General features: G+C 35.7%; 1 protein-coding gene across 2 annotated transcripts in view; it reads left to right on the top strand.

Moving 5' to 3' along the window:
* Positions 1-23,261, top strand: part of LOC114650491 (glycerophosphodiester phosphodiesterase domain-containing protein 5-like) — a 362,124-nt gene that overhangs the window by 334,782 nt on the left and 4,081 nt on the right. For both annotated transcript variants that reach the window (XM_028800153.2, XM_051927078.1), the window contains exons 13-14: positions 1,383-1,530; positions 10,510-10,592. In XM_028800153.2, the coding sequence (XP_028655986.1) occupies positions 1,383-1,530; positions 10,510-10,592 (231 nt within the window). The remainder of the gene's footprint in view (positions 1-1,382; positions 1,531-10,509; positions 10,593-23,261) is intronic.

Below are 23,261 nucleotides of genomic sequence, written 5' to 3'. Positions count from 1 at the left end.
TAGAAAATAGCTTCAGAGTGATAAATACACAATTCAAAGACAAAGAAGAAGGAGTGGATTTCCTGTCTTTCTGTCTGTCAATCTGTTTGACCACCTTTCCCCATACATGCTGGTCCTGCACCTCCTCCCCAGTCAAACCCTTTTCCATTAAATCTTCTCCATTTCTGATACGAATTTTCTGACTGACTGGGCCTTGACAAACTTTCTTTCAAAATATAGTTAACAGAATATATAACACATAGCTGCATATGCCTTTTCCAACAGATGAGTGGAACACTTTGAACTTATTCACTTTAGCTACCGTTGCTGACTAGCCATAGTGGGGTTTGCTCCTAAAGTTCATCCATGACAAAAGTATTTGGTTTGTTTCTTTGTTTACTCTTGCATAAGCTAACACTTCCATCTTTTTCCTCTTGTTTTAAAGACTAATGGTTTACAGTATGTTGTGAAGGATGGGATTGGTAGTTTAGGCATATTTTTAATTTTAACAAGACATATGTGAATCCATTTTGTTCTAGACATTTAAACAATTCTAGACTTGTTTCTCAGAATTATGTCTGGACTGAGCACATTTGATGAAATAGTTAACAATGTGACATTGTACATGTTGTTTCTGACAAAAAATGTTATTTGTTCTGTAATGCAAATCAGTTTTCTTTCTTTTATAGCTATTTTATAAATTTAACAGACACAAATTATAGGAAATGTGAAAAATGATAAGTTAGTTATACAAACTTTGTATTGATTCACTTTGTTAAATAAAATACTGATAATTTGTGATACACAGATTATAAATGTGAGTTGTTTTACATAAATAAACCCAGCATGGATGTAACAGTAGCCATACTTTAATAAATGGTTATTTTAATAGACTGAGTTAAATATTATCTTCATAGGATAAATGAATTAACAATCTAAAGTTGTGAATTCAAAAGAAGGTGGTATTTTTGTGTCTTAATATAAATAATATTAATATTTTCGTTTTCCAACTTCACTCCCAAATTTTAAACAAATATTCTTTGATGATGTGCATATTGTATGCAAATGGAAATTCCATTAATACACTGAAGACAAAATGTTAATATATTCTCATAACTTATCCAATAACTGTGAACAAGGTTGTTTATTTGTAGCTACTCAAGGTTGCCTTAGTTCACCCTCTAGTGGAAAAATTGAAAATGACATAGGTAACAATATTCAGTGAGAAGGTTTTATTAAAATGAAATGGTAAGAACACACCTTCCCATTCATTAAAGCAGTTGTTTATTCAGAACATCTCTGAAGAATGCTCAACAAAAGATGTAGCTTTGTGATTTTATCTTAAATAATCCCTATATGGTCAGTTGATAACTTGATTTTTTTGTTGTGTTTTTATTCACTAGGGAATTTTCAACATTGAATTTCAGCATCAATCTTTTTACTGTAAATGAACCTTGGCTCTATTCAGTGCTCTGGTGTAGTGGAGTGCAGTCTGTAACCTCAAATGCGCCACAGATCCTAGATAAGGTGCCTTATCCAATATGGCTTATGGTAAGCAAACAAAAACATTATTGAAAAAGTAGTAAAGCTTGGTTTTGGGGAATTAATTTCATTTCAGGCTTAACCAACTAATTCAGGTATTCTTTCTTTCATCTTCATGAATAGATGTTGAATGTTAATATCTCCAGCGTTTTTTCTCTTCCTTCATCCTTTACCACTGACTTTATAATTTATGGGTTTTCTGTGTTATTGTCAAAGTAATTTTAACCAAGACCAGTCATGTATTTTTTTAGTCAAAACATGTATTCATATTTACTAATGTGCAGTAATTATTGTATACAGTGTAATTATATGTGTGTGTATATACACAAACACTGCTCGAAAAGTAAAGGGAACCATTAATCATCACAGTCCAGCACCAAGTCAGTTAAGCTTCAGGGGCATCAATCTGTACAGTTAGGATATAAGCAAGTATAAGTGATTATGAATCAATTTCATGTGCTTTGGAAAGTGACGACAGGTGCACTGGAGAGGTAACCGTAGGGCAACCCCCAAAATGGGGATGGCTTTGCAGGTGGTGGCCATAGACAATTGCTCTCTCCTTAGCCTTCCTGACTGATTCTTCTCTAGGTTTGCATTTTGCTAGTGTCCTTGTCACTACTAATAGCGTGAAGGCGGTATCTGCAGCAGTTTCAGGTTGCACAGGTAGTCCAGCTTTGTGCTATCAGCAGAAGATTTGCTGTTTCCCCAAGTGCAATCTCATGAATATGGAGGAGATAAAAGGAGAATTGTCTATTACATGAGGAGAGCTGAACAGGGCTATAGAAGGGCATCAGCCCAGCAAGACCAGTATCTGTTCCTTTATGTGAAGAGAAACAGGAGGAGCATTGCCAGAGCCCTACAAAATGACCTTCAGCTGGCTACTGGTGTGCATGTTTCTGACCAAACTGACTGTATGAGGGTGGCATGAGGGCCCAACGTCCTCTAGTGGAACCTGTGCTCACAGCCCATCACCGTGTAGCTCTATTGGCATTCATCAGAAAAGAACACAATTAGCAGCTCTGCCATTGGCATCCTGTTCTCCTCAAAGATGAGAGCAGGTTCACACTAAGCACATGTGACAGACATGAAAGAGTTTGGAGAAACCATGGTGAACGTTATGCAGCCTACAGCATCATCCAGCATGACTGTTTGGTGGTGGGTCAGTAATGGTCTGGACTACTGTTAGGTACCAGGTTGAAATCCTTAGAGCCTTTGTCAGGCCTTACGATGGTGCAGTGGGCCCTGGGTTTCTCCTGGTGCAGGATAATGCCCTACCTCATGTGGCCAGAGTGTGTAGGGAGCTCCTGGATGATGAAGGCATTGATTCCATTGACCGATCTGCATGTTCCCCAGACCTTAATCTAGCTGAGAACCTCAGAGACGTTATGTATCAGTGCATCCAAAGCCACCAAGTAGCGCCATAGACTGTCCAGGGGCTCACTAATGCCCTGATGGGCTCAATGCTCAATGGGTTGATGATTTTGGTTTTCATTGACCATTGTTATATCCTTTTGTTCCCAATGAATTACAGTGTTACTCAGTAAAGATTTTTTAAAATATACACACATGCAATGGGTATAGAAAAGAATCACCCCCTTCAAGATATTCACATTTTGTTTGATCAGTTCTATAAGGAAGAGTGAGCACAAATATTGCGCAGTCTAGATGTGCAATGTTGGTAGAGAAGTATACCAACAAAGTCGTGGCTGTGATCAAAGCAAAAGGTGGTTCCACAAAGTACTGACACAATGGGGTGATCCTTTAGCCATCTTAGTGATTCTATTTTTTATATTTGTTTTCTGAACTGTTGCTATTATATCTTTCACTTGTCTGTTATAAGTTACATTTAGTAAATAAAGCAGAGGATATAATTTTTTTTGTGTGTGTTCATTTCAGGATGCAAAGCAACAAAATGTGAATATTTTGAAGTGCATGTATGTATATTTGTTCAGACCTTTTTGGCTTGCTGTAAATACAGTTAGATGCACAAAGTTATTTTAATAAGCCACACAGTTGAAATGAATGGAAACAATCCTGTTCATATTACTGCAGAAGAAATACATGACTTGGCAGGGATTCTTGGTTAGATGTTAAATTTCAAAGAAGCATTCAAAACAAATCAGTGACCATACAGTTGAAAAATGATTAATTATATTAAAAACCTCCTAATCCTTGAATACAGTGTACTGTGCACACCCTGTCAGAAAATTGCAAAACTTCACATTTCACCAAGATAGTTCGGCAGTGTTCCCAAACATTTCACTTAATACAAGTAGTCCTCGATTTACGACCACATTTGGTTCCGACATACTAGTTGCAGGTACTGTAGAGGTAGATGTAAAATGGAGCAGTACATAATATTAAAACCTGACCATATGCATATAATACTGTATAGTAAGTCCCTTAGGGCGTATTGTTTGTTTTATATCCTTTTTTTATAATTGCTCTTAGCACATTGTTTAGATTTGATTTTCTGTCTTTTTTGTGTAAATTATTTAAAAATTTTATTATTTTGCTTCGTTATTAATGTTGTACGCATGTGTGCCGAACTTTAACGGCTTCAGGAATCCTTTCTTTGTCTGTGTTATGTTACATCATCGTTGTGAGCCTCTCCCAATGTTCACTGTCTTAACTGTGAGAGGAGGAATAGTACGGTAGAGTTTGAGCACTAATATGTTTTCTGATTTAACATTTGAGCCTAGTTAGAAACTCTATTGCCATCTCCTATAAACATCTATATGCCTTCACTGGTATATCGTCCGGGCCAACTGCTTTTCCACTTTTTATCCTCTTCATAGGTTCCCCTACTTTAGCCTTGCTGATTCCCCCATGTACTTTGTGATTTATTATCTCCACTTCATCCAACCTTCACTCTCTCTCATTTTTTCTATACATAAGTCCTTCACCTTACTCCTTCCACCTTTTAATCTCACTCTGCCCACTTGTCAGCAAATTTCCATCTGCATCCTTTATCACATGCATCATGCCCTTCCCGGCTCAGTTTTTCCATCTGGCCAATCTGTACAAGAGCTTTTCTCCTTCCTTTGTGTCCAGCTTTTCATATAGCTTGGCATTCACCTTAGTGAATTCCTTAGTGTTTGCCAACTTTCTCTTCAGCTTTCACCGTGTCTCTTTGTACACCGGTCTGCTTTCATTCTCTCTCTGGTTATCCCAATTCTTTTTCGCTAACCTCTTCCTCTTTATGCTTTTATGCACTTCCACCACCACTTTGCCTTTCTTCCTCTGTCCAGATGTCACACCAAGCACCTTCCTAGCTCTCTGCCTTACCACTTAAGCCATGGTGTCCCAATCATCTATTATGTCTTCGCCACCACCAAGTCTTCCTCTTTCAGCTTCCTCCAAATGATCCTCAGTTCCATTCTCACTCTCGCCCTCATTTTTCACCTTAAAATTCATCCCGCATAACACCAATCAATTCTGTCTAGCTACTCTATCCCCTGCCACTACCTTACAGTCTCTAATCACTTTCATATTACATCTCCTACATAGGACAAAGTTCACCTGTGTGTACCTTCGTTCATTCTTATATGTCACCTTGTGTTCTGTCTTCTTAAAATATGTATTCAACACTGGCTTTTCCTTCCTATTTGCAAAGTCAACCACCATCAGCCCCTCAACATTTCTCTCTTCAACGCCATACCTGCCCATCACCTCCTCATCATCACTCTTCCATTCACCAATGTGGCCATTAAGATCTACTCCAATCACCACTCTTTCTTCTTTGGTTATACTCTCCACCATTTCATCTAACTCATTCCAGAAACCTTCTTTCCTCTGCATCTCACATCCCACTTGCAGAGCATATGCACTGATGACATTTAACATTACCACTTTGATTTCCAACTTTATGCTCATCACTCTGACAGACATTGTCTTCACCTCCAAAACACCCCTCACATACAGTACCTGTCCCCTCCATAGTAGAACAGTTTGCACCCACCTCTGATGCTTCTGGCCTTTCTCCCTTTCCACTTGGTCTCCTGTACACACAGTACATCTACCTTTATCCACTCTATCATATCAGCCAGCTCTCTCCCTTTACCAGTCATAGTGCCAATATTCAAAGTTCCAACTCTGAACACCACACTCTTTCTCTTCCTCCTCTCCCATTGTCTTTGAACCCGCTTTCCTCCTCTTGTCCTCCTTCCCCTTCTTTGGCTTCTTTGCCCAGCAGTAACATAGTTTCCGCTGATACCCTGCTGGACAGCAGCATCGGTGGTGGTCATTGGTAACCCAGGCTTCAACCAATCCAGTATGGAAATTCTATTTCTCATCTGTACGTTTGATTTGGCACAGGTTTTATGTTGGATGCCCTCCTGATGATACCCTCTCCAATTTACCCAGGCTTGGGAATGCCACTAAGACCACACTGGCTTGTGCATCCCTGTGACTGGGTTGGTACATTAGCCAGCAATAATAAGAATATTATGAGTACTCCCACCACATATATAATATTGATCATGTCGTATTGATCCTTACTGTATAACATGGCCTGGAAGTCCAGCCTGCACAATGAGATATCTAGCTTTTCTGTTCTAGCTGACTAAGAGATCTGCTTCCATATTTCACATCTGACCTTCTCAAATCACTCTGTGCGCATCCATTTCATGTTTGGTATTTTTGTTGTTGATTTGCTGCTTGATCTGCATACTAAGCAATTTAAAATTAAAATTTTTTTTACTTAAAAGAACAAACTAAATTAAGCTTATTTTCTATCAAGCCAAATATAGCATGACCTCAATATGTCATTTCTGGCTGAGCTGGTTATTTATTTAAAAAAATGATTCTGCTGTCTTTTTTTATTACTTAAAATCCTTAAATGTCCTTAGATGCAACCTTGAATATAATTGTGGCATGGTAACTCCTGACTTTTTTATTTTTGGGAGCTTTGTTTATATAGCCGGGTAGCCTGTTTACATCTTTTTTTTTTTTTTTTTTTTACCAGATAAGCAGTTAGACATGCTTTTTTTAGGTACTATCAGGAAGGTTATAATAAAGCCATTGTGGGAGATATAGGGTAAGGGATGCATTGTGATTTTTGGAGCTCCTTAAGTATAAAAGTTTTTCTTTAGCTTCTTAATATGAAATAGGTGATGCTGATGTCTGACAAATACTACAGTAGCTGTCTGCACTGATTGCAAGAAAAGCAACCAAATGAATGAGCTGATGGAAATATTAATGAATCAAATGTGTCACTTTTGTGCAATGAGTGCCTAGTTTGAATGAGAAATAATTTTAACAAGCACATACAGAATAAAGTATAGAATATTTGGTTTATTTAGTCTGGGGGAACTGGTCTGCACTGTTATGAAGTATGGCCAAACAGTACCAAGAGATCTTATGTTGGCAGCACAGAAATATCCAACAGCCCAGGAGCACCTAACTTTGCCTAGAGTATCTGAAACAGAATTAGCAATTAAAATAATTGCCAAGAGGATATGTGAGTTTATACTAAGGATTAGAAAAGGAGTAGGCTGAATTACCAGTTTTGGATCATTCCAGTATATAAACTTACTGTTATGAGCTAAAACAAAGTGCACAGTTTAAAGTGATTACTTCCAATGGGACAATGTGAGCAATGTGCTTGAAATGCATGGTAGAAAAGGGAAAAAAAGATTATAAATCAGTCAAGTCAATAGACTGTATACATGACCTCTACTTATAATAGCAAATTGTTTTCAAATTTCTTAGTAAAATAAGTGACCAATACCTGTGTTTAAAAGTTGTAAATCTTCTATCCATCAATCCATTTTCTAATCTTTTACCCAGTTCAGTATTGCAGAGAGCCAGTACCTACCTATCCTCAAGGCAGAAATCATCATTGGATGGAATGCTACTCTGCCACCAAGCGTATTCATGCAAACATACTATCTCTGAAAAGGTCAGTTTAGAGCTACTGTACTAGTTACTCTTATTTGCCCAGAGGAGCACCAGTGTAGTTGCAGGGTGATCAGCAAACTCTGAACAGGTAGTGCATTGGCTGATATTTGAACCCAGGAATTATGGAGCTTTGACAAAGCAGCACTACCCAATCGACCACCATATCACTTGTAGTTATTATTTTCATTTCAAAAGATCTTGTGTTTGACCCAGATATTATTACAAAGGAAATTACTTGCACTACTCCGGTTATGTAGCCCAGCACTGATCACAGTGGATTTCATCTTTCTGTTCAACAACTTTCTCAAGGGTGAAGCAATTTTCTAGGATGCTTTTCACTCATTCATTCATCAGGAAACCCAGACAGTGTTGTGACCTAGGTACAGTGGAACCTCGGGTCACGACCGTAATTTGTTCCAAAACTCTGGTTGCAACCCGAAGTAATTTCCCCCATAAGATTGTATGTAAATACAATTAATCCGTTCCAGACCGTACGAACCGTAGGTAAATATATTTTTTTAAAGATTTTTAAGCACAAATATAGTTATTTATACCATAGAATGCACAGCGTAATAGTAAACTAAATGTAAAAACATTGAATAACACTGAGAAAACCTTGAACAACAGGGGAAACTAACATTGCAAGAGTTCTCGCTATTGCGCTACGAACCGCTCGTTAAAAACACTTTTTTTTTTAGTAAGTTTTAAGCACAGGGGAAAAAATGAACATTTGAAAAATCCGTAATTTACTAAACAACCAAGAAAAGTAACATTGCAACAATGCACGCTACGAACCGATTGCTGTAAACAGAAGTGAAGTAGAGGTTAAAATCCAATAGAAAAAGTCTTCATTAAATACAACGAGGTTAAAACAATGCTCGAATCAGTCTCTTTAAAAACAAGCCCTGTGCATTCTTTAACTGCCTTCTCGGCCTTATGCCATCCCTTTCTCTCTCGCACGCATGCGCTTGTGTGTGTCTCTCTCTCTCGAGCGCACGTGTGTGTGTGTGTGTGTGTGTCTCTCTCTCTCTTGCACGTGTGTGTGTGTCTCTCTCGCACTCTCTCTCTCTGTCTCACTCATTGCACAGGGAATGCACAGGGAGAGACTGAACACGTGCGGAAATCATCAGCGCACACAAACCGAAAGGGAAACTGGCTTGTTCGTATACCGAGTGTGTCGTCATGAACAGATGCAAAAGTTTGGCAAAGTTTTTGGTCGTAACCTGATTTATACGTGTACAGAGACGTTCGTGAACCGAGGTTCCAGTACTATACGGTCTATATAGTTGCACACTTTAGCTTTGAGAAAAATATCATTGGTACCCACCACTTTTTTCTGCTATATAGAGTAAGGACAAATCATAGCATTAACGAGTGTGCTATGATTGTTGTGTTTTTATTCAGTTTTGATTAACATTGTTAAGAGGTGCGTAAAATCAACCACACCATGCAATCTCCATTACAAAACTTTGGCAGTAGAATGGGTTGTACTGAACACCTCAGTGACTTTAAATGTGACAGTGTCATAGGATGCTACATTTGCCACAAATCAGCACATGAAATTTCTGCTCCGCAAGATCTGCTCTGGTTAAATGTACTATTACTGTGAAGTAGAAGTGTCTAGGATAAACAACAGCTTAGCCGAGAAGTGATAGAACATGCAAACCCGCAGAGCTGCCAAGTGCTAAAGTGGAAATGTGTTCTCCTGAGTTATAAGTCAACCTTCACTATTTGACTGTCCGACGGATGAATCTTGGTTTGGCAGATACCAGGAGAACACTGCCTTCCAGACTACATAGTGCCTAGTGTAAAGTTTGGTGGAAGAGGGATAATGGTCTAGTGCTGTTTTTCAGGGTTTGGACTAGAGCCCTTGGTTTCAGTGAAGGCACTGTTAATGCTACTGTATACAAAGACATTTTAGCTAATTGTGTGCTTCCAACTTTGTAGCAACAGTTTGGGGAAGGTCTATGCACAAAGCCAGGTCCATACAGATATGGTTTGACAAGTTTGGTGTGGCCATCACAGTGCCCTGACCACAGCTCTACTGAACAACTTTGCAATAATTTGAAGCTCCTATTGTGAGCCAGGTTATCTCAGCCAACATCAGCACCAGACCTCAGAAATGCTCTTTTAAAGAAATTGGTATAAATTCCATCAGACACACTCCAAAATCTTATGGACTGCCTTCCTAAAATAGTGGAGGCTGAGTGTAAGGTGAGATGAGGTGGGGTGGGAGAGTAACTCCATATTAATTTCTGTATTTTTAAAATGGGATAATAATAATAATAATTCATTACATTTATATAGCGCTTTTGTCAGTACTCAAAGTGCTATCCACACAGGGAGGAACCGGGAAGCGAACCCACAATCTTCCAGATGTCCAACAAATCATGGTCAGGCCACAAACCTTTGACAGTATAGTGTAGCATTCAGCCTGATTCACGTCTTTTCTTTTCTACTTAATTTGCTTTTATTTAACTTGACTTATCGTCTGTTTTTGGTTTATTTAATTATTCAAGTTTATGTACAACATTTTGGAATTTCACATTTTCACATATCATTATGTCTTAGCACAGTGGTTAGCAATGCTGTTTCGCACCTCCCAGAGACCAGGTTTGAAACCAGTCCCAGTTACTGTCACTGTGACATCAACACATTTTCCCAGTGTCTGAGTGGCTATTTCTACATAACAAATACCTGAGTGTTATATTGTTAGACAATTCTAAATTGGTGCAATTTGAGTGAGAGTATACTTCAGTGCACCCTATAGTGGACTTGAATCCTATTCAGGGTTAATTTTTTCCTAGAACCTGATGTTATCTTGACCCTGTGACCAGAATTTGGAGGGGTGGATGAATGGATGTATTGTAACATCAAACAAATGATCTGAGCTCTTTTATAGACTGTTTTTGTGTATTGCATTGCACCTTTTGTTATTTAAAAAGTAGCAGAAAGTTAAGCAGGGCAATTGATCTTTTGTTTATTCAACTCAACATGCTTTTTTTCTTTCTTAATTATGATAGTCCATAGTTATTTATTAATGTTTGGCCAATTAATCATGGATGTTTATCTTTCCTATTATTATAGCCACCAGATGAATACTACTGGATCTGGATAATTTTGGACCTCATTTCTTTTATTATAGTAATAGGAATTTTTGTACTACAGAAGTAAGTATTGCTAAAATTCTTGTTTCTTTAAAAAATAGTGGTTTGTTTAATCTGCGGCAGCAATATTTTAAAGTAATTTAATTAGATTCATTTATCCTACTGTAAATGTCAAAATGTGCATTAGAATATACATTTATTAGTGCCAAACCAAGACAACCTGTTGTACTCTTTGAAATATAAATAAAGTCATTAACTTACACATATTCTATAGTGGCTCATTTCTGGTATATAAATTCAAAAAGTGTGACGTTTCCAGATATTAACTTGTTATTTGCTTCTTCGTCTTGATTTATCAGTTTCCTTGGACATTTTAAGTGTGCTGTTTATGTTTAGATATTCTTACTAATATCTTTAGGAAATAACCTTAAATACATGTCATGTTTGTATTGGCAGTTTATTTGGATTTTATGTTTAAAGGAAATTTAAGAAATTTATTGTTCTTTAAAAGTGTCATCTGCTTCAGCATACATTAGTTTGTTCTGTCATTAGCTGATTGCGTTTTTGTCTTCTGTTACAATGCAATGTAAACCTTCATTTTTATGTAATTTTTAGTTTATTCAACATGTTCATATTTTTAAAAAATTGTCTTATACTGTTATTGTTGCATTGTATGATCACATGGAATAAATGACTTAATTAAATGATACAAGATGAATAATAAAAGCACATTGTAGAAAATGAACATTTTTGCCTTTTCACATATAGTCCATGCAAATCCATTGCAAAGAATTTACTGTAGCAGTGTTAATTCCTATTGAGTTTTGAACAATTCATTCACAGGCTCATACATTCTTTGTATTTGGATTCCAGAACTAAGCCACCTGTTTCTATAGGATATTTTCATGTTAAAGGCTTTATCTATGTCTAAAAGAGTACAATATGTTCTCTTGTCCTTGTCTGGTATTTTTAAGAAAGGGCTAAGTTTTTTTAACATTTTAGAGATATTGTAAGCATTGTTGAGCTTTGCTCAAAGAGTGCACTTTGAAGTGAAGTTACATCTCAGCACTGAGTATACACTTTCAAATTTCTGTTGCATTCATCAATGATTTTATCTGGCGATAGATTTTTATGACAATAGTTTCATTCTTTTAAACATTAATCTGTTCATATATCTGAAATGACAACAAGGTAAAAACAAAAAAAGTGAAATGAAACAAATTACAACCAAAAATACACTGTACATGAAAATATAAAATGTAAGTGTGCAGTAAGGTTTAAAATAGCACAATTAAAATCTATCATGGGATGCACACAGGCATCCCATTCATTGCTACTGCTTGCTCATGAAGATAGGCTCCTGACCTTCCTTACTCTGACAATTAGAAAATTGATTCAGTAAGTGCATGGATGGCAGTTAGAACATCATTTCTTATAGGGAATGTTTGCTATTGTGAACTATACACATTGTGCCTAAATTGTTAGCATCCAGACTTGTGTTTTTTCAATAATGAAGGCACAACATTGGTAAAAAGCATTGTTTCCCCAGTCATTTGTTATCCTTTTCCATTTAACACAATGTTTTTGACATTGGTAAAAGAGAAAGTAATAAATGCTGATCTCAGATAAAATTGAATCGGTTAAAGAACAATGTAATGTAATACTATACTCTTTCGTAACCCTTAGTAGGGAAAACCAAAATATTATATATTTTATTAGTTGATCGGTTAAGGCAGATAAGACCAATAATTTGAAGGAAATATTCTGGCATGCATTATTAGTCATACTTCTGTAATCTTTCTAGGTCAAAGGCCAATCCTTTCAGAGATTTTCAAAAAAGTAAAACACTAAGTTTTTTTGACAGTAAATATCTTTAAGATTTGTGATCTGGATGTTTAATGCAAAGGATTTGATTAACTAATAGTTGATGAGGAAAGTAAGACTAATTCTGTGATCAGAAGATAACAAGATAATGATTTTGTTGGCTGCTTCAAAACTAAGGCTTTGTATTGTTTTTGCTTTTGGTCTTCCATATTTTTTGAAGTTCTTTTTTAAAGATTAAAATTGTATTCAATTATCTATTAAATCATCGGATCATGGAATTTCTTAATATAACACTGCATTTACTTAAAATTGTTTTTTCATCAAAATATAAAGCAGATTTACTTCAATATGTATGTGTCTTGTGGAATTAAGAATGCATGATTATACTTTAGCTGCTGAAAATGTTTAAGCTCTTTTTATTTATTAAGGGATTCATATTCATTTGTTAGTAGGTTATTGTAATGGTGCTATAAGTAAAATCATCAGAGGTCACCAAGACTTAGCAAAGCAGATTTATGGCACTTGGCATAATGTATTTTTTTATACAGATCTTATACTCTGTATTGTCATCAAATGGAAAATGTTAAATGTAGACCATTTTTGTTTGTCTCAGTTGAGATATCATTTTTGTGTGTATACCACTGTACTTTTATTCTCCCCCCATGTGTATTTTGAGTTTTTTGGTCTATTGCTACATAGGTTACATGACATCACCCTTGAATGAAATTATAAAAATAATCTAGAAGCAGGGTAACTGAGCCAATCAATGCTATGCAGTTTTTACTAAAGCAACTGTGCTGTTTATCAGGAAAATATATTACAGTTAACACTAGAATCCCTGAAGCTTATGATTTTTTTTTGTTCAGCCCACATTCAGTTAGATGAAGGCATCGCCCTGCAGCAGTCCTCATAGCTGAAGTCTGTGTTGAAGTGTTTATCTGACAATGCATTTGTAAGGAATTGTATAGTTAATGAAATACCGCGATTTGAATACATACATTTCATGTGTGTTTAATGTCTACAATGATCTGCGTAAATATAGAATGGCAGAGGAGTTACAAGGCAAGAAATGCTGAACAAACAGCTAAAACGGAAAATGTTTTCATATGTTATAGTAATAACATATGACGTGAGGTATAGGATGTGTGAAGCCCAAATATACAAGAAACACTTTCACAAAAGGTGTAACAAAACAAGTATGCTTTTATTCTAGAATAAAACTGAAGAAAAAAGAAATTACTCAATTGACATGTTGCTGAAACCCAACTATCAGTTGGTAAATAGTAAAAGACGTTCGCATACATGTGTGCTTGCGCTTTCTTTTTAAACCAGTTGTCACAGTGGTAACGCTGCTCCGTCATAGATCTATGTAGATGGCGCAGTAGATAAGCTACCACTTACCAATGGTGAAGTAATAGGTTTGAATTTCGCATCTTCTCTGTATTTAGCACTTTGAATAGTGATTTGATGCAAGTCTGTAACATCCTGTGTAAATTTAAGGTACTTGTAAAACATGTTACTTTTCCTTGCACACAGACATTCATATCAACATGTCATTTGAACCATTTCTTTATTCAGTTTTATTCTAGAATAAAACTTAATTTGAACGATTTTTTTTTCAGTTTTATTTTTGGATTCTTGAATTAAAAAAAAAAATCACATATTGATGTGAATGTCCGTGTGTGAGAAAAAGTAACATCCACCATAGATACTGCTGTGTCTGCTTACTCAACAAGACACCAAGAAGAAATGATTGAGCTGCGTTCGAGTGTCTCCTTTTATCCCTTCAGCCTTAACTTTTACAAGGACCATAAATTTACACTGGCTATTACAGACTCAAATCAAATGGATGTTTTATTATATAATAGTAACAATAATAGCAGCTCACTACTCAAAACATGAGGAAGACCCAGGATTGAACCCACAACCTCTTGATTATTAGACAGCAGTTTCTTACCTCTGCACCAGCCAGGTCTACTTTGTATGGATTGAGAGATGAGCTTCACTTTTTACACATTGGCAGTGTTTTGTCTTGGTAGAGTAATATATTATTGTACTTTCCCCTTTTTGTATTATTTATGTGTAGCCTTTAGCAGAATACCTCAAATCTCACAGATTTACCACAGTTGATAAGGTATTGTACTATATAACTTCTCCCCACTTTCCCTTCTACATTTATAACATCAGGCAATTAGGTGTAGTAAAAAACAAGCAGAAGTTAAGTTACACTTTAAATAATGTATTATTGATAATATTCATAAATAATAACAATAAGTAAAGTACAAGTGAATATTGGCAACCATACAACCTGATAAATGCTGATGTGTAGTTCAGGCGGCACACAGACTTGTTTGTTACTTAAAATGTCTATAGTTAAGGCATCATTTTTGGTTAGCTTTCTTCAGAACAGGCCGCATGCCTGTCTCAATATGGCTGTCGAGCTGTGCTTCTCATTGTGGACTTTTTCAATTCATGGGGTGTGAGATGCTGCTTCATCAGATGGTATGAGAGAGAGAGGGAGGGGTAAAGCAAGCAAATTTATAGACTGTCTGTCCAAACCATATAGCCAATAGGGCTTTGTGGTACTTAATGGCTTCAGGCAACTTTAGACCAATAGAATTCTGGTGTGACACAATGGTTTCACACCTGCCCCTAATACCATTTGTTAAGGTGAAGCTTGCCAGCTAGGTAGTTGGCCTCCATGCAGGGGTTGAATGAGAGAGCCCTGCAGAGAATCACTTGCCAAACTGGTTTTTGGCACTTCCCCTAACTCTGTCGTAAAATTACATAGACTCAATTTTAGTTATGTGTTCAACACTTCTCGCCTCACATTTCCTGTAATCCTACATTTACACTTATCGTTATAGGCATGGAACACACATGAAAGGTATGTATTCCAAATAACAATGTATTATTTACCCTATGCAACTACAGAGACTTCAGCTCTGAGAATTTTGCATCTGACTTGATTTCATCTGCCTTGTTAGGGGAATGAGTAAGCAGGGTGCCTGCTGCTTTTGCTGATTGACACATCTGCAAAATAAAGACACTGATGAGGAGGCCCGACATTATGAGTATTTTCGTAGGCTTCAGGAATTCTAAATTTAAGTACACCTATCAGCCACTGACTGTGCTTGTTCCTCAAGTCTAGTTGAGAGCTGATATTATATTTCTCGATAGACAGAGCTCTGCCCTTTTAAAACAAAAAAAAAAAAAACTTGTGTTTGCTGGTTAAAGTGTCATAAGCTTCAGAGACATCTTGAACTTAAATATGTTCAATTGAGACTATATAAATTGCCCTGTATAACTGCATGTTAATACATGAATATTAAAAATAAAAGGTAAGATATTTAACATACTGTACCTAACACGGCTCTTCCAGTGTTCACTGCGTGTCACGAAACATAATCTTGTCAAGGCTGATGAAGCCAATAATTGAATCATAACAGTATACAGTACTGTATATGAAGTATACAATACAAGCTGTATTGACACATGTGGCTTATCTCATTAGATAATAAATTATGGTACAGTATGTGGCTGTCAAAATATTAATGCATTTTAATTAAAAATAACTTATGATGCTTTATTATATTCATTTGCAGCATATACAGTAGGTTCATAGGGGCAATATTGTCACATGAACGGAATACAGTATTTGCTATTGGAAAATTTTTTTCTTTTGCTTTTTTAAATTTTATAAGGATTCTATTAAGATTTGATCATCTCAGGGTCATGGAGTAGTTTAAAAGGTATTATTCTATTAAATGTTTACATTTATAGCAAGGGAACTGCACTTCTGATTTTATAACATGTCATTTTTATATACTATATAGTCTTGGTGAATTATGGTTAAATGGTATTTTCTTAATGTAATTGATTTCAATAATAATGGAATTAACTATTCCTGTTTATCTGTACACTGATTTGGGAAAACAAATCTTCTGTGTAGTTGTAACTATTTACAGATAGCTTTGCAGCTTTATTGATTTTCTCTGATCCTTTGCCACAATTAACTCTTTGTGGGGAAAATAACTGCTGCTTTATGTTTATATAGAGAAAAAAGAAATCAACTGATGACTTTGTTCTTTTTCCACCTTCTTTTGTTTCTTTCCTTTCTGCTTTGACTGATGTGCATGCTCCTCTTCTCTGCTGCATTGTGGCATCTCAAAGCTATCACATAATCAGGTAACTCTGACACCTCTGTACCCATATTGCTTTTCTCACTCACTCTTTTCTTGTTTCTCCTTCCTTTCATTCTCCTAACTCTCCATTAAGAAGGACTTTATTGCTGGCTAATTAACTTAATCGTTGCTTTTTTGAATTGCTTCACTTTATTAATTTATAGTTATAAAATAAATGGCTGTCCCACAGTACAGTCTTCAGAGACAAATGCCATCCTCTCTTCTAAATAATGTGGCTTGCAGTAAGTTATTGAAGTGTTTCAAGACATTCATTTGTCTGGTGAAATATACAGGACTTGAGAATAATTCAAGAAATCCAGTCTTTGTTTTATTTTGTAATTAGAATATGGTCAGTTGTAACTATGAGGCATCATTTTAATTAGTAATATTCTTCTACTGGATCGTAAGTATGGGTGTAAATTATTTAAAAACAAGATATACTGTAACCTGACCAAATACATAAAATTTATAAGGGTAATGATAATTTTCACTTTATTTAAAAGAAACCTCAAATTTTGTTGTTTCAGTTTTTAACATATCAAAACATGATAGATACTAAAATTGTCAGGTTAATATTGTTAGATTCTTATTTTCCGTATGAAAAGATGAAGCCACTGAAATCTAAAGAAGTGTGATTTTACTACTAATACTGTATGTGAGTAGGTTTCTTACTTGAAATATACTATTAACACTGCCCTTTGTTTTCCTGTTTTTTTAATCTTCATACTATCGCTTCATGTCCACACTCTCACTCCTTAAAAACCGTCAGGTTCCACTAGCATTTACTGATCTGCCTGTTTCCTACCTTACATTATATACTTTTATTCTTTCCTTCCAGTGTGCCCCCTATGTAGAATGGCCCAAGCACCTAATACATTTAACACATTCACTGTCCCTGGTTGTTCCCTTCTTTTTCCACTGGCACAATAACAATAGTAATGTGTGGCATGTTCCTTGAGTGTTGCTGGGCTCTACCAATCCACTATACAAACTTGTCATCCTAGTACTCCTCTTCTATATGACGTTTCCTATATATTATACACACATATTTCTGTGTAAAAGTTATAGGCACTTGTGAAAAATGCTATAAAGTTGGAATGCTTTTAAAAATAATGCCATGAATATTTTTTTATTAATCAGTAAACAGAATAAACATAAGTCAGTATTTGGCGTGACCACCTTTTGCCTTAAAAGCAGCAGCAATTCTTTTGCATGCAGTTTCTGAAGATACTTACATGGTCAGTTGTTCCAAGCCTCTTGGAGAACTTGCCATTGTTCCACTGCAGACTTTGGTTGTCTTACTTGCTTATAATCTCAGACAGCTCAATGATGTTCAAAATCAGGGCTCAGTGGGGGGGCATACCATCTGTTACAAGATTCCCTGTTCATCTTTTCGCTGCAGATAGTTTTTTATAATTTTGGCTAATTGTATGGGGCCATTTTCCTACTGCAGAATGAAGTGTGGGCTAATCAGACACCTCCTTGATGGTACTACACAGTAGATCAGAATCTGCCTGTACTTCTCAGCAGTGAGGCAGCCATAAATTTTGAACTGTAGTTAACCTTCAGCATGTCTCAGTGCTACCAGTAGACATGCTTCCATATACAATTCTCCAGCCCTTTGGCTGATAAAATGCCCTCTGTTTAAAATTTAGACTCATCAGATTAAAGCAACCTTCTGCCATTGTTTTTCTTCATCAGTCCTTGAGTTTTCATGTATAAGTTAGTCGTTTGGCTTTATTTCCACCTCAAAGGAATGGCTTTTTAGTCACAACTCTTCTATGAAGACAGTTTCTCACTTATCTGGGCAATAGATTGGTTTCTGCAAGTTCTGATCTGATAGCTGTTCTGGACATTTTCTAATTTTAAAGTGAAGTAAGCTTGATGTATTTTGTGTTTGCTTCACTGTTTCTGTTGCCAACCACTTTGTTTTTAGTCCTCAACCTTGCCCAGTTGTTTTCTGCAGGAAAGCTTGGACAGCAAATCTGGAAACACTTGTCTGCCATACATTTTTTGCTTGAGAGAAACTTTGCTGATACACTGGATGCCAACCTTCGGTCTTGTTGCTGCTCCTTGCGAGCACAATTTACTCACTTTTGCCATGGTGAATGATGTGCAGATTAAACTGCCATATTCACTGCAACCTCATTTTTTTAGCGTACTTTTCTGCCCCTCGTCATAGTTGTTTCAGTTACAGTTAATCACTTTGGTTCAACCCACACATTAATGTCATTGATCATTAGTACACGATTCTTAAATTTGCTTAATCAAGCAGTATGCTATATGCCTACAAATAATTCATGATTTTTAAATGAAAAGTGGTCTGTTACTATGTTAGTTTTTTCCTTTAAGGACAATGTTTATAACTCTGAAATACACTCTTTTATATTTACACATTCACCTAGAAGACATAAAATAACCATCTAACACTTCTGCACAGAAATCTATACACACACATGCATACTAAATATAACATTTTCATACCCTGGAAGCTGTGGACACAGAAGGAATTAACCCTAGACAACTGACAGTCCTCCACATGGCACAATGTACCATGTTAGCGTTAACTTAATGCATGTGCAAGGATGATAAATGTACCCCATAAGGAAAGCAACTCTGGGTGCATGAGTCAAAAACCAGAATGCTGGATCTGAGAGAGCACTGACAACTGTGGCATCATTCCAAATAGATCTTCAAATCCACACAGTCCAGGTCTATTGAGCTGTGAGGCAGGAGTGCTGACCACTATGTCTTCATTTTGGCCTACATTAAGTGATGAACAGTTTGTATTCTTTCTGGAATGGTGTTATGTAAGTCTGATGAATTTCAGAAGTTATTGACAAAGTCAAGTAGAATGTACCTGTATCACTAGTTGAGTTTCATAAACTGATAACTTGAACAGTGTCAAACTGATGAACAGTGATACTATGTATTTAAAGATATTATAACATTTCAGTTACAGAAGTACTTGTGCATTTGGTTTTTATTATAATACATTTTGAGAAACCGTCTTCAAATTAGTGATCAACATGTTGGTGGAAGCAGTTGTTTTCTTTACTGCTATGATTGCAATGATTTTTTTTGCCATGATTTTAAAAGGTCTATTTTTGTTTACATATTTTGAACATCTAGAGCAAACTATAGATTATGTTGTATGTGACGGTAGAACAGCCATTTGTTGTGGTGTTGTTATTACATGATTTCTCTTTTAAATATAATAGGCTCCTTTACCTTCACTAATAATTGTTGTCATCAGAATAAAGTAATGTATATGGTGACCTAAACTTTACAAGTCATTACTTAATGTTGTTGTTTATCAAACATTAGTCACATTTCAATCCATCCTCCTTAAGTGCTTACTGTAAACATTAATATCACTGAAATTGAAATTTAAAAAAAGAGATCGGAACACCCACCACTTTCAGCAAAGCTTGTATTCATTTCCTCCTCATGTTCAGTACAACAAGTTTTTTCTAAATTGATATTTGAAATATGCAGCTTCTCAGTTTTTTGTGATGTTAGTTTATTGTTTTTGGAAATTGTCAATTTTTTAACTCTGAAATTCGGAAATTTTTTTATAAAAAAGAGTTATGGAAAATAGAAGTAGGACTAGTAGTATTGTCAAGCAGTGAGATTTTCACTTACAGTACATATCTGACAAATATCATTGCCAGTCTTTGGCACCATAATAATGCTTTTCTAAAATGTATCTCGCCTAGAAATAATATTTGACAGTGAAAACTATGCATGTGTGAAAGATTCTTCCATATTATCAGCTGCAGCCCACGTTGTTTTACATAGGTGGTTATATGATCATATTGATATGATATGTATGTTTATGGATTGTATGACTCCTTAATAAAAATAACAATTACTGCTGTATATTGTTACTCATACTGTATTAAGTCACAAAACTGTGAATTATTAATTTGGTAACACAAAACAATATTTACAAAAAAATGGATCAGAAGTCCAAGGTCCAGTTGAGAATATTAACTGTAGGTCTTTTGTAATCTCAAATGTGAATCCTATGAGCATTGAACAGAAATTAATTAGACAGTGTGTTGGGGTTATTTTTTAATAATTACCACCTGGAAATGTAAACTCTACAAAGACTACACTTTCAAGTACAGAGTTGTTCATCGGCTAAGTGACATGAATTAGTTATGAAAGAATGTGAAAAACTGAGGATTAAAAAAATCCTTCTAAGAATAGAAAAATAACATGTTGAAAATGGATTACAAGTACACACAATGTGAAAAAAAAATAGTTTTCTAAATGTGGACGTTGTTTACTATACAGCATTACAGAATGTTTACTATGGCCAGTAGCTACTATTCATATGTTCAGGGGTAAAGTGCTTATGACACTGCGGAAAAGTGTTTGGTCAAGTTATGACAAGTGTATAATTTTTCCTTTTACTCAACCACTAAAATGAGAAGCTTGTTCAGGTAAAATTGGGGTTTGGGGTGAAAGTATGTTAAGTACATCATATTATTCAAGGTCAGAAGTTAAATAAGGTAAGTCATTCCATGTTTTGATTGTAAGTATTTAGCCTGATTTACTAACCAACTCCTTGATTGTTGTAGTATACTTACTAAAAATGCTGATAGTGTCATTCCTTGTTTTCTGTTAATGGTTTTAAAGTGATAAGGATAATTTTGTAAAGCCTGCATGTGCCATGCAACTATTGTCTAATAAAAGCTGGCTCTACCATTCCTGTGTCATTTACATAATTTTCATATTCTGAAACACCCTTTTCATCCCCATTGTAAGGTATAATAACACAAGCTCTGAAATGCAAAGCAAAGTAAATTGTCAGGCTCTACATGCTGTACATGCACCAGAGTGTTTTCTATGTGGTTTCAAAATAAATTTCTATTCATAGATGTTGTTGAATTGTTCCATTGTTATTTTCATTTCATTTCAAAGCAATGTTAATTGTGCTTTCTTAAGCTGATTTGTTTGCAATGCTTTGTTTAAAGTCCAGATTTACTCTAGATTTACATTTTTAATTTTGAAAGCAGCTTAAGGCTTTTTTTGTTTTTGTTTGATCAGTGTACAACATTATCATACAGTATTTGTTCATTTAATGACCTGCATGTGCAATAAAAAAACAAACAAAACAATAGGTGTATATTGGCCTTTACCGATGAAGGAAAAAATAAATTGTTCAATGTCTTGACATTAGTTGCTTAATGATTCTAACACTCTTGTCGTAAAATAATTTTGGTAAATGTCCTGTTTTTTGGACTTTCTGAGATTTACTTGAATATAAAAATTAAGGTACATTTCTGAATTTGTTGTATTATAAATCACCTATTTGTACTGTAAATGTCATCTTTGGGTCCAGACATGAAAGACACCTGCAGAGCCATAGTGTGAGCCCATACTCCGACTCTGGTTGTGATTTCTCTTGCACAGCAGAAAACACTGTGACACTGCAAATGTTGATTTGTGTCCACCTGTTACTTTATTAAGTTTCATTTACTTGCAACTCTTATTTCCAACCACAGTTTAATGCTTTAACTTTACATGTCAGTGCTCCTGAGTGACACTGGATGATGGAATTCTGTGTAACCCTCATGTGCTGAACTTGCAGCTTAACTTTTCTACCTGTACAGTAGTGGAAGACACTACAGATGGTATCCACTCTGCTACACGATTGTTTACCATTTCTCTTGTCACAAACACAGGAGTTCTGGATTCCTTTTAATTTTTTTTTCTTTCATTCTACCTTTTAACTTATAATTTCCAGGCCTAGTAAGATATGCCCTCAGCAATGTACTCTGCACAGCCCCCTTAGCATTATGTTTACCCAAGGCAAAAACATTGAATTTTTTACAGTCAGTCAGTAACTCATTTTCCAACCCGCCATATCCAGGGTAATTTTGTTCAACAAGGAAAAAATGGTATAACGTAACAAGAACATGCAAATGCCAAAATGTCAGCATAAATACAGTAGAAAAAGTATATCTAGTGTCCATTGCTGTACTGATACAGATTTGGTACACTTCCTTTGTGCAAAAAATTTTGAGACATTCGGTAACACAAAGCTCAGTGTTGCAATCAGGACATTAGAAGTTTGTTTCTTTGCACACTTCCCTTATATTTTTTTTTCTATTGTTTGCACACAAGAGCAGTAGAATGTCAGTGCCTGACCTACACTATTGACGTGTCTCTTTTTTTTATTGTTGGCTACCACAGCACAAGGTTTAGTGACCTCCACATTTCCCCTAATACAAGCAGTTGCCACATTGTGAAGTGTTTTGTGGACTATCGTCTTGGTTGTCCTTATACTCGATCAGTTATTTTACCTTTTTGTCACACAGCTGCTATAGCACCATGGTGAAGTTTCATATGACTGTATTAACCGTACATATCACGACAGTTCAGTCATACAGTGCCATATCATACATCAGTTTCACTATCTGTGGCAACGTCTGACAACCAATTCACATTGTTGTCACTATTGCTCAGTTCAAACAATGGTTTAGTTTCAGTTCATTCTAACAGCTTTTTTATACTTTTTTGTTTGCCATTGTGTATGCTAGACCTTACTGTGGTTGTTGTGACAGTTTATGCACTCTTTAAATAGATTCTTGAAATCATATTTTAAAAATTCATCTTCTCAGTTTCTATATTGCAGTCAGTTTGTTCTATACATCATGTTTTGGTATAGCTTTTCATGAAGGCAAAAGCTGATTTCACTTTAGACATGGTA

Source organism: Erpetoichthys calabaricus, chromosome 4, assembly GCF_900747795.2.
Source record: "Erpetoichthys calabaricus chromosome 4, fErpCal1.3, whole genome shotgun sequence".
NCBI classification, from domain to species: domain Eukaryota; kingdom Metazoa; phylum Chordata; class Cladistia; order Polypteriformes; family Polypteridae; genus Erpetoichthys; species Erpetoichthys calabaricus.
Note: the sequence above shows the minus strand (reverse complement) of the source record. Positions and strands in the feature narration are given on the sequence as shown.